This window comes from Pleurodeles waltl, chromosome 2_1, assembly GCF_031143425.1.
Source record: "Pleurodeles waltl isolate 20211129_DDA chromosome 2_1, aPleWal1.hap1.20221129, whole genome shotgun sequence".
Lineage (NCBI taxonomy): Eukaryota > Metazoa > Chordata > Amphibia > Caudata > Salamandridae > Pleurodeles > Pleurodeles waltl.
The window spans coordinates 640,601,528-640,614,651 of record NC_090438.1 but is presented as its reverse complement, the minus strand read 5'-3'; the positions used below and the strand labels follow the sequence as shown (position 1 = coordinate 640,614,651).

The following is a 13,124-nucleotide window of genomic DNA, read 5'->3' as shown; positions in this document are numbered from 1 at the left end:
AATTCCTTTGGGGCCTTATTCGTATCTTGCTTAGCCCATCTGTAGGCCACATGATCTACTGAAGCAGGGTTCTTGCGTTCATCCCCACCTGTTCTTCCTGTGACGGTTTTTTGTTTGTTTTGAGACCTTATTTTTGTCTTATGTGTTAACTTCTCCCTATCTTTGTTTTATTGTGATTTGCTGCTGAGTTGGTCTTGTGCATCTGTTTGTGAAGTTTGTGAAGCGATGTGCATTTTCTTTTCCCCCTGCTGCAGCGAATTTGCTACCTATTCGTATTCGGTCGCTGGGCACCTGTAAGGTGATTTAAAATACATCCAGATTGAATTATTCTGACATGGAGTGGATTAGCGTTTTCATTGCTGCCTCTTCCTTACTGGCATTACTTTGAGCATCCTTGATGTCAGCCGGTCTCAGACATAGGTGCTTTGTTGTCAGCATCGTACTTGCTGCATGAATATCAGGCACCGTTAAGTATCCTCAGATCGAGTTTACAGGAGGTTATATATTATACATCCCTGCTTCACATTTATAATTCAGTCAAGAAGCACTTTCAAATGTACAAATCATATTTATTTAAAAAGTACCGCGAAAGAGTGAATGCCGTGTAAGAATGGTTCAGATAACGTGCTCACATCCACAAACGCGCGTGATGAAATTTTAAAACAAACACACTGAAAACGTGTCATTAAAATAAATATATTAGGCAAAACATAAATGCAGTTAATCTAATATTGCTATACAATGCCAGCCTGGTCTGCAGTCTATTGTTTTCAGTTTTTTTAAATGACTATCAGTGGCTCTGGCAAGTTTGTAAAAGACACATTTTTAGCCTGAACACATTTCGTTTATCCGATTGCCAACATGCCTTGACAGGCCAAAATGTGTCCGCCATGTTAACCCTGGCACATTTTCCAATCGCGTTGTTAAATAACAGACCATTGCTTTAAGATGTATCGCCGGAGCCACTGCCAAGAGCTCCTCCATCACTACAGGGCGCCGCCTTGCTTCCAAAGGTTGCTAGAGATAACACGTGCAGCAAGTTCCAAGGCTTTAACCACCAAAGTGAGATATTTTGTTGCTGTCACCTATGGAACTGGGGGCGCATGCCGTGCGTGAGGTGGGAGTCTGGTGCACAGTACTGGTGGCTAACTCCTCGTATCACAAAACTGGCCATGACATAATGGCACAAAAAATTGTACAAAACAATTTATCTTCATCTGTGCTGAGAGAAATCTGCTCTTATGATTAAGGAACTGGTCTCAGGACCTAATACTGAATTAAATTGTGTGAGGAGAAAAGCTTCACTTAAGTAACCCCCTTCAGGTAACTCTAAACTCTACCCTACCCCATCCAACAACCTACATAAACACACGCAGAACCAATTGTTTCCACACAGTGTTTTTGGGGCCATTTCGAAGGCTCTGTTACCAGCATTGCCTAATGAAGCCCCGGAGATCTTGCCCATTACAGTCATTGTCTCGTTCATCAGGAGCGGTTACATTGATTATTTTTGTTGTCTTCTTGGTATTTGATATTTTCTTTACTACACTGTCCATTTTCCCTGACGCAACCTGCTCTCCGTCTTCCTTTTGGTCGCTCTCAATTTCACTTAGGTTCTCTTTGGCTCTGTTGAAAGGTTTAATGCTTGCGAGCAGAGGTGGACATTGGAAGTGTTGACATTCGGGGCCCTTATCAGCTCCACAACTCCCTACTGCATCAGCACCAGTGTGGGCAGCAGTGCAGGGCACAGCATTCCTCCTATCCAAAGCCTCAATGACTGTGGTTGGGGACCGCTTGAGGGGCTTTCGACTCTTGGCAGAGACACCGGCTGATGCACATCTCAGCTGATTGGTCAGTCTTTGGGACTGAGAAGAAGGTGTCTCAGTACTGTCAGGCCCAGTTGTCACAGCAGACAAAGCATCTGCCAGGCACATCTGTGCATGGCTCTCACTTTCTTGACTTGGTGACTTATCCACTTGGGTGCAGATCGTGGACGAGTTTAACCCAGGTGCTTCAGTGAACACTTCAGCGGTAAGTAATTCTTCAGTGCTTTGAAATAGTGTGGTCTTTTGATCTGAGGGGCAGTTGGAGCACCTTGATAGACTGAAACCATATTCAGCTGTAGCACTAAAAGATGTCCTCTGGCTTTCCCTTTGCAGCGGAAGATGTTCGCCCATCTCAAACTCCAGGCAGGACCTATACAAAGAGTCAGAAATAAGCAATAATTAGGTGTGCCCTTTACTTTTATTTTCTAAAACCCTAATCAGATGGCACTGTTTTTAAATGGAGGGCCTTCTTTATAATGTGACCCTCAGATTTGCTGACCCTATGCTTCGCTGATATCAGCTGGTGTTAATTCAATATGGGGCCGTTCTAAGCAAAGATTGACATTTAATATTCCACATAAAAATTAACCAAGTTAGGAAGATTAGTGATAACCGTGTAAATGAAGAAAACAGGAAATTTAATTTACTGATGTTTGCTTTTTATTGTCCATAAAAAGACGTTCTCAACATTTTCTCAATATTTGCAATAAAATCATTACATAGGACTATAAACCATGTACCTAAGTGCATGGACGTCAATTCACAGAAATGCCAGGGGTACAAGGAGTGAAATCACACGCCCTTTGACCTCCACTTTCACTCACACCCACATCCAGACAAATTCACACTTACGTACACTCTCTCTCACATAAACACACTCTCACATGCAAGCATGCACCCAACATACTTTTAAAAGCATTTTTTAGTTACCTCGGCTGCCATGGAAAGGCACAGTCCAGATAATTTTACTCAATTTTTATTACCCTAGTAGTGAAAAAACATTATTATTCACTATTAGTGTGATAAAATATTGACAGAAAACAAAGAGTGGAGCCCCAACTGACGTACATAAGGACAGCTACCACTGTGTTCCTGGCACTGAATTTGCCACCTCTGAGGCCAGGGGGTCGCAAAGGTAGTGCCTGGGGTACGAAAGGGCAAGCCAGGCATCGCTGCTGCAACCCCTAAATGATGTCCATGCCTAAGTGCTCTTTTTTTTACCATAATAATGATGTTCTTTTTTAAACATATCAAAATAATTGAAAACATTCCATACCTGTAATCTATATGTCTGTGTGTCTCTGATTATCTATCTAATATACATGTTATGTTATAGAGTCCTCAATAGAGGCTGTAGTTATGGTTAGGACATTGAAAAGCTGTTTTTTGTTTTTGTAATACTTTCCCACCATTTAACATATCTAAATGTTTATCTAGTTTAGATTCAGCATGGCAAGGTTTGTCCAGATATCTCAAGGGGCAGAAAAAACACCAAGAATTTGCAATGCAATGGGTCTTGCATTTGCTCGAGTTAGAGCTATTAGCGTTGTAAACTCCTAACCAGACTTTTCTTGCCACATAAATTGAAAATGAAAAATAAAACAGTTTCGCATAAGCACCATTAGGTTGAATGAGGCACACAAAAGGAAACAGAAGTTCGATTGAAGTCGAACATATCAGCAAAAGTGCAATTATCCATGTAACCGGCAAAAGTGCAATTATCCATGTTACAGGGTCGATATCATGCAAAGCGCTCAACTACTGCCCAGCGAGATCACACTGTGTAGGAAATAAAAATAAAAAATAGTCAAGAAGCCATGTGGAAAACTTGGAGCCGCGTATGTTTTCAGTAGTTTACCGGTGCTCTTGAGGATCACTAAACACCAGAAAAGGCATGGTGTATGCATGCCTTTCACTAATGAAATCCAGCGAATTTTAAATGGGCAAGCCCACGAACCAACCAAACTGATGAGCTTGACATGGGCATGGTTAAAAGCCCACAGAGAGATTACAACAGGGGCCAGAGCGCTTGTGCGCTCAACCCTAAAAAGAGAGTCAACAAAGCATCTTTTCCATTGTATCTCCCATTTGAATATTTGCTCATCACTACAGAAAAAAAAGTGCTCAATAGATTTACACAAAACATGGCTTCAGCCTAGAACTGGACTCGGGAAAGTGTCTCTCCTTGGTTTGGTGTAAATCCATTCAGTAGTTTTAGAGAAATGAACACTGCAAAAATGTGCTGTTTACTTTAAGGGGCTAATAGTTAGAGATAGCTGGATCACTAGTTCATACAATATTCTCAAACCAGGTTTGACAACAGTGACACAAATTTAAAAAATCAATCAATCTAACTGGATGAGGGAGCCCTTTTTCTCCCTTCATTCATTTGACATATACAAACTCAAAATCAGGTTCATGGCATCTAAGACTCTCATCGGCTGCTTTCAAGACAACATTTTCTTTGATGGCCACCATTACAAAACAGATTTAGAGTCCTACAGAAATATTTAAAAGCAACATAAAAGTCAAGTGAGCACACCTTGACCCCGAGGGCTAGGTGTGGGGAGAAAAAAAACTGGGTTGCTGCATAACATCAGCAAACTCAATCTACAGTTCATGAACCCAGGCAGACATAGGCCCCTGCATCCACATTACAAAGTTCATGCAATCGGTATACAGTCCACAAATTAGGAACATCTTTGACCTGTTTTGGGTCTCCTGCCATACCCAATAGACTCCAGTACAGGGTTTTTTAACTATGAAACTCATGGACCTATATCGGGCCCCATGTCTTAGTTCGTGGACTCTGTGTAAAAAAAAAACTAAAAAAAAAACTATGTAAACTATGAAGATCTTAGAACTATTTTAGCTAAGTCTTTTTTTTCCACTGACTCCAGAATCAGGTAAAGGAATTTAAGTTATATTTTGATATGCCAAGTTTGCAGTATCAAAAAATAATTTTCCACACACCTGCTTGTGTGGTGAAGCACACTGGGGTGAGCTCACACTGAGACTCCATTTTAGAAAGCAGATTTTAGCTTGACATCTTTTTCTGATGGTGGCTTTTTCTTCCAATTATGTTCTTACAATTACACAATAATGTACTAGGAAGACACTGTACATTCAGCTTATTCCTGGTAAATGTTGTCGACATGCAATCTGTACACTCTGTTCAAGGCTAGCAACAGAGCTGTCTCCACCAGACAATCAGAATCTAAGGGCATCACGTTCTAAGCCCCTAGATAAATCATCTCCTCATCCCTGCACCTTTGGAACAGTGCAATATGAACAGTGCTTTCTATTATATAAACTGCCTCTGTGATACATTTGGCAGATGAGCACTTATACATTTGGCAGATGAGCACTTCTTCTGGGATTATCCTGGAACACTGTGCACTGCGACTGCGATGGAGCTCTGCTGATTCTGACCGCCATCCTGCAAAGGACAACAGCCTGTTCTACATCAAACTGGCACATCATACCCAGGAGTATGGGGAAGAGGGGGTCAGAGTATCACAACAGATCTGGCAGAGGGCAGTCCCACTATGCTCTTGATAGTGTAGGTAGTTATAGTCAGGAGTATAATCAGATATTAACATTACCATGGCTGTCACTTTACTGCTGAATAACCAATGCACGTAAGCACTTTAAAGGGCATGGCAACTGCTGTTTTTATGTTCACTATTTACTAGGTGGTGGGTTTAGGCCTGCCAGGGGGCCCGGAAGCAATTTTAATTATAGTTATGTGCAATGTTATACTTTCTCTACAGGATTGCCTATATTATGGGTTTGTTCTTAAATTAATGTCAATATGGACCAATCAATTAAGTATTTATCATGTATTTTAAGTCTGATTTGAATACCTTGTTCAACAGTAACTTGGGTTTCTCAACTGTGTACTGTACTATTTGATTGTTCTTGATTTTAAATTGTAATGGATTTTAATATATGTACAATAAACATTTCACCATTGTTGAATTGTTTATCTTACATTCTTATAATGCTGGTTACAAGGCTTTGCTTCATCTGTCTAATAATCACAGCTCTTGTTTCTATACAATAATATAGTTATTTTAAAAAATGTCTGATAAGCCATTTCTCATATCTTTATTGTGTCTACCTTGAGCATGCTAACTACCAATAAAAGGATAGATTTGTTTCTACGAATTCCTTGGGAGCCAGAGTGGTTATGTTCGAGGTTGCTGATGCTGTCTGGTACCCTGGTAAGGGGTTCAGATGGGGCACTGTGAGCTAGCTAGGAATTGTGTGAGCACCTACCAATGGTTTATGTGGACTGAGTCCCTGTAATCTGAAATCCATGATAACCAAATGTACAGACCTACTTGATTCATAAAAAACGTATAACACCCGGAGTGAGAAAATGAAAAGATAGGAGGGACACAAATGCTATGCACTCAAAAATGAAGGAGGATGCTGAAAGGTCTGTCTCCCTTCTGGAACTTTGACCATAACATATCATCTACAGTTCAAGAATGAACGGGTGTGATACAATATCCTGGAAGACGAGAAACAACACAAACACCTGCAACATATGAAACAGAAAGATAACATGTTTCCAAAGAGTTTCTGCAGGACACGGACGCAAATAATTTCCACCTCCGCATTCTTGCACTTTATTGCATGGCATGCAAAACTAACATTTGGTGTGGAGAGCAGAATCCCAGGATTGGGAATCAGAAGATGGAAGGATGATATAAGAAGTTCCTTCAATGGGAAAACCTTTAAAAAAAATGGTAAGTGGCTGTTTGTCACCACAATTGCAAAAAAAGGAGAAAGTGAAAAAGTAGAACCAACAAAAAACACCCCACAAAATGCCCCAAAAAGTAAAGAATATAAACAGTTGTTTAAGGAACCACCAATACAACTCAATAATACAAAAAGCCTGATGGCACGAGCGTTAGGTGGATCCATGCCCTGCGGCCAACTCCTACTTTGCATGGCTATAGCGCCTGATGCTGGGTTGGGTTGCCACACAGCAGGTAAACAAATACATGCATAGATGTTGAATGCAGTGTATCATCAAAAAAGAAATTCACTCAAACTATGGTTAAGGTAAAGTTGTGACTAGGCTTGGTTATGATAGTTTAATCTACATTTGAAAAAAACATCTGAAATTCACTGAAAAACTTAACCATATTGATGATTATGACTTAAAACCAAATAAAACACTGACATTCACCAGTTATGCTTGGTTACATTTTCAATCCATAACTTGCAAATCAGGCATGCAAGCCATAACTTGCATGCCTAATGCAATGCTAAAGTTTGGAACACGGACTTAGTATATTCAAGGCTGAAGTGCCTAAAAGTCAGATTAGATTTCTGTAATGATAGCTGGGCTTATCCTTAGTAGCTGGACAGAAGAAAATCGAATTCTCTCATAGAAAATGCATGTGTTTTTAACAGCATATAACCTTATTATGGATATGTAATACATCAGGCAAGGTTCCCAAATTAATCTAGTAATAAGCAGTGACAAAGCTAATATGTTTCGCCTGGGAAGCCTATTGACTTTGCCAATGCTTTTGTTCCCTTCTAGATAGCTGCCACAAATAGAAGCACACTAGGGGTGGCCAGCTTGAATGTATTTACTCCTCCATAAAGATTATCCATCCATCTATCTATCTAGCTATCTATAGATAACCACTGTGGATATGCCTGCCTCACCATGGACCATGGACCATCTGGGAATGTCTTTCCTTAAAGTGAAAGAAAAAACATCCAAAGAGGTCCACTGTGAAGGTGCTCACATCCACGGTGCCATCTTTGAATGAAGTTTCTTAAAATGGAAAATAATACAATCTATGTTAGCAGCTGATGTTTCATGTACATCCACCTCTTTCATCTATGAATGGTATTTCGCATACTTTTAGAAAATGCATTCAAAAGTGGCTGATGTGGATGTGTGTGTATCTATGGTGGTCATTTTTGAATCCATTTTGTTATATTTAAAGAAACTGTAGTCAAAGAAGTGGCCATCTTTGAATGGAGTTTCTTTATCCGTAACAAAAGAGGTTCCAAGATGCTCGCTATGCATGCATGTAGGTGCACGGATGTCCATCTTGAAATGGTTAACAGCCCATTTTAAGATAGGTGCCTGTGGAGTACAGTGATTTAGAGTCGGAAGAGCACATGAGTTGGGGGGGGGGAGAGGTCGGAGTTAGGAGGCCACAGCAGAGGGGACTCTAATAAATATTCTGAGGTAGGCAGAAAAGGTGCAAAGTGGAAGTGCTAGGGCAGGAGTAGGTGTCACCGTCATTTTAGAGACATACATCCTCCTAAAAAGCAGTAGGTCTCCATGGTTTTCCTTAAGGTGAACCCTCTTTCAAATCTGCATCATCCTCACCCCGCACCCCGCACCAAAACATTTTTCCTCCTCCATTCAATTCTCCACTGAAACTATTAAAACATCTGACCACCCCCTCATTTGGAGAGTCAACTAGTTAACAGATATTGAACAGAGAGAAAAGGAGGGAAAATAAGCCCTCACATACACAGCATTGCAAAGTCTGATGAGAGGAGTCGAAGGATCCAACACATCCTACGCCAACATGGAGAGACACAAATGCTCCTGAGGCAGACAGGCATAAGAAAAGGGATAAAAGTCATCCAGTGAGGGCCAGGAAAGTGAAATAGACAACAAAGTAATCCAATAATGAGCGAGTGACAGCCCTATAGACCACTAAGGATTGTATTATTCACAATAGGTCTTCAACAACAGGTAGAAGAGATTTAAAAATTCATCCAATTTAATTAGGGGATCAGGAGAAGCTAATATTTTTAAAAATTGAAAAATCGTGCATAGCAAACAATGGGGTCCTAAATATCAATGTAATGTTATGGGGAGTTGATGACTTGTTCTTATTCACCTTTTCAGTTTAACTGCAATGAAGCAAGAGTATGTTAAAGCCTAGCGGCTGGATCCTGTCAATGGTTTTGCCTCCTGACTTAGTCTTTGTGTTGGAAATCAGGCATTCATCTGTAGCTATTAGAAATAGTGCACATAAAATCTGGTGCTAATTCAAGCTTAGGCTGTACAGTCTTTAAATATCTCAGTAGTTCCATCCAATGCCCCCCATTTCTCTAGAAATCTTATAGAGTTAAAAAAGCTTTAGGATTTCCTTAGGGTGCATTTTCATTTCTGCTGGCACAGATAAGTTAGGATCATATTAATGTGGGATACCGAATTGGATTTCTTAGTGGATCTGCCTTGACTTGGGCTACTCCTTTAGTAACCAATTCTGATTCTTGTTTACAGAGCTATGATGGTTTCTAGCACTTAAGGTAAAATACAAGCATCCGGATGTGGATTACTCTTTTGTGCTGTTTCCAACAAGGTGGAATGTATTGCCATACCTTACTCACTTTTTTCAACTTGCAGCTGAAATTGAGTTGAACTAACCTATATGAGGTTGTTGACTTGGTTGAATGGGACAGGTTAGAGGCGATGTGGATCATTTACAGTGTCCTAGAGTTTTTTTCCAAGGTTAGTGAAGTGGTGATGGTAATTGAGCACAGATTACATGAGGGATGGAGGGAAAAGAGGAACCTTCTAGGAAGTCATTCACATCTTCCTAAGAATGCTTTACATGCTTGATTAGAGGTCCAGAGGGAACCATTATTAGAGGAACAGATATGCAAGTCACAGCTGTGAGGGATCCTTTGACAGTAAGTGAAAGGGGATGCTGAGATAAAGCAGAGCTATGTCTTTATTGTAGTGATGCTGGACACTTCAAGTCTTAGTGGCCTAATAAGACAGACAGATTTCAATGATCTCCAAAAAAGAAGTTGAGAGAATGTCAGCTTCTGGTTATCAGATTATGTATAAACAGCACTGGTAATCATTTATTTCCCTTACAAACTGTGATCAAGAAAAAAGAAACAAAATTGCTAATTATCTTGTCTTGCTAGCTAGTGGTGACTGTGTTATGTTTAACAATCAGAACAGAAATGGGCCTGGTGGAATAATATTCCAAATAGATTAAAAAAAATAAAGCAATCTGAATTGTTGGTGTTTCACCATAATGTTCTGGACTAATATGAGAGGCCTCTTTTCCTTTGCAGACATCTTTTGAAAATCATACAGAATTGCCCACCTTCTATTACCTAAAACATGGCTGTTAAGGAAAGTAGTCCAGCCTTTTTTTTTACAGGCTTAAGGGTAATCAAGTTTCTATAACTCTGAATAAATGCTTTAATAAAACGGTTGCATCTCCTTACCACCACTGGGTGTCATGAGCCATCAGAGGGGAACTCATTCTCCTGCAACTGGTGTTTCAAGGTGGGATCTTCTAAGAGCTCTTTTTGCACATTTTGTTTTGGAGGACGGTCAGTCACACTGTTTAATGTAATACATTATAACTATTTAATTGTCATGCCTCCCTACCATACAAGATTAAAACCACTCATAGTAGGGAATGGCTGAGACACCTTCCTCATCGACTCTATGGTCGACATCTTTCTGTCCTATCCTGCTGTGTTATCAAATCACATGGCTTTCTTCAGGACCTAGCTAATATTAATAGTTTTCTCTCTAAATATTCCCAACCTGTTCTAACTTACTCCAGTGCATAATATATTGAGTGTAACCTGTATTTTGTGGTGCTAAGGTCACTCTGAGGCACCATCTTTTAAAATTAAGCAGTGTAAACAATGCACAGGTCCAAACATGTTTCACATTTTTGTCATAAAAATGTGAAAGGGGCTCATGTTCACCATATACATATCTCCTCTTCCTCCTCTACATGCCATCATTTTCAGATTTCCGAGCTAGAGAGGCCCAATCCATATGTGAATTGCACGTGAACAATTTCTTAATGTCCTAATTTTGTCAATATTTGCTGTGCTTCAGGAAGTTACTTTCACCACATGATGAACTAAGATATTCTACATCTAATCTAAAGATAGATAATTAGGCATCAGTGCCACTGCAATATGACTTTTTCCAGTTTCTGCCAATGTTAAGGTCAGCTCTCTATCTCTTCATAGGGCAAATGACTGCATTAGACCAATTTGAGATAGGAACTGTAGTGCCGCCTGACAAATTTATTCCAAGAGAAGATAAAACCGAAGGCCTCATACAAGCAAATTTATAGAATGAGTTCATTGTTCCATCTTCTCATATTGCTGGGATGCCTTTGTGTTTTTCTATGCCAAACAAGAATCATGATTTTTGACCCTGTATCAGTCCATTGATCATGAGATTTTCATAAAGCTTGTTATCATGAGCTCATCATTTACTGGGGATCAAAGAAGGTCATGAGTGAAAAACAACTTCCACTCCCCATTAGTCTATTTTTAATATTAGGTAATGCAATCATATCTGGATGATATTCTATTTGTTCCAACACTACTACAGAAAATCTGGAGCATTACTCTTGTTTTATCAATGCCCCAACAAGATCATTTGAACTGCAAGCCTGAGATGTACGGGTTTGACATGGAAAAAGTTAAGTATCTTGGGTTTAGTCTTCTGGTCTTTTTATGGATTTCAAAAGGATGTCGGATATAACGGAATTTAACCAACAAGTGTTGGGATGACTCAAAGAATCTTGGGGTTAACAAACTTTTAGCAACAACTCATTTGAATATTACAGATGTAAACAGTGATATTACTCGAGTCCTGAAAAAAGAAAATATAAACAAAGAATGTTGTTGGGAAAATTAAGCTGGACCAGCTTTTAGTATGCTCAAAGAACAAGTTACATACCTTTGGCAACACCTTATCTGGTAGAGACATATTCTAGTTGCAGATTCCTTACCTTAGAATTTTCCCCAGGTGTCAGTCTGGATCCTGAAATTTTTCATGAGCAGTACCCATGTGTGTTGTTAGGTGGCGTCAGTCGGCTCTGCATCCGTCGCCGACATCATGCCCGCCGGATATGATGTAACAGAACCTATATAGGCACCACCCTGGTGCACTGACATCAGTTTCTTTTCAGAACTTTCCACACCAGAAGCGAGGAGCCATGAAGAACAGTGACCCACTGGTGCCTCAAAACTAGGGCCCTGAAAGGGAAGTCCCTTGTCCCTTGAAATCAGTTCGGAGAGCAAGGAGGACGGATGGGTCAGTAAGGTATCCTGAACTAGATTGTCTCTACCAGATAAAGCATTACCGAAGGTAAGTAACTTGTTCATCTGATTGAGACTTCTAGTTGCAGATTCCTTAGAATAGATATCCAAGCAATACGATCCCCGAAGGAGGGTCTGCGAACCATGATCATACTAGGAAGTCCTGCAGAGGCCGAACAGGCAAAGTGCCAGTCCCTATGGACCCGACTGTCCAGGCAGTAGTGTTTGGTAAATGTGCAGGGATGCCCACATTGTTTCCTGACAGATGGCCAAGACTGGGACTCCGCATGCTAAAGTGGGTACAGCTGTCGCTCTGGTAGAATCAGCACACAAACCCTCAGAGGGCAGAGAACAACCCATCTAGAGATGGTTTGCTTCTGCAGTGCCTGACCTTTCTTTGCACCCACATACCCAACTAAGAGTTAATCATCCACCTGGAATTCTTTGGTATGATAAAGGTAGAACGCCAATGCTCGAAGGGAGCGCACAATAAGAAAGTAAGAACCAGGTTCAAATCCCATTGGGGCATTATGAATGGTGATGAAGGAAACATATGGGTAAGACCCTTAAGGAATCTACTAACAATAGGAGATTTAAACAAAGAGGGTTGGTCAGGTAAATTCAGAAAAGCAGAGATAGACAACCTTTGAGGGTACTCAAAGCAGAGCCCTGCTAGGCAAAAGGAAGTATAAACAAAAGGACCTCTGAAAGAGGAACAGGGGGAGGGGGGTCAACAGACTTGTCTGTGCACCATGGCACAACTTTGTTCCATCGACAAGTGTATACTGTTTCAGTGGAGGGATGCCTGGCTGTCAGGATAATGTTACAGACTTCAGGAGGAAGGTCCTAAGATGTCAACTGTTGCTGCTCAATCACCACGTAAGAAGGCAGAGACTGGACAGGTTCAGGTGAAGAACCCACCACTGCTGCTGCAACAGAAGATCCTTCCTGAGGGGCAGTCTGATCGGAGGATCAATGGCCATACTCAATAGCTCGGGATACTAGACTCTATGTGCCCAGTCCTGAGCTACAAGGATTACTTGGGCCCGGTTGTTCTTGAGAACTCCCGGCAGAAGTGGTATGGGTGGAAAGGCGTGCAGGAGGCCTGAGCTCCACTCGAGACAAAAAGTATTGCCGAGCGAGTGCCGCCTTGGAAACTCCAATGTGCAAAAAACTGCTGACATTGCACATTCCCTGCGAAGG

At 40.8% G+C, this 13,124-nt stretch overlaps 1 protein-coding gene across 1 annotated transcript in view; it reads right to left on the bottom strand.

Moving 5' to 3' along the window:
* Window positions 1-558: 558 nt before the first annotated feature.
* Window positions 559-13,124, bottom strand: part of PKD1L1 (polycystin 1 like 1, transient receptor potential channel interacting) — a 1,079,023-nt gene continuing 1,066,457 nt past the window's right edge. Inside the window, exon 65 of the mRNA XM_069216140.1 lies at window positions 559-2,196. Coding sequence (XP_069072241.1) covers window positions 1,425-2,196 — 772 coding nt within the window. The 3' untranslated portion in view covers window positions 559-1,424. The remainder of the gene's footprint in view (window positions 2,197-13,124) is intronic.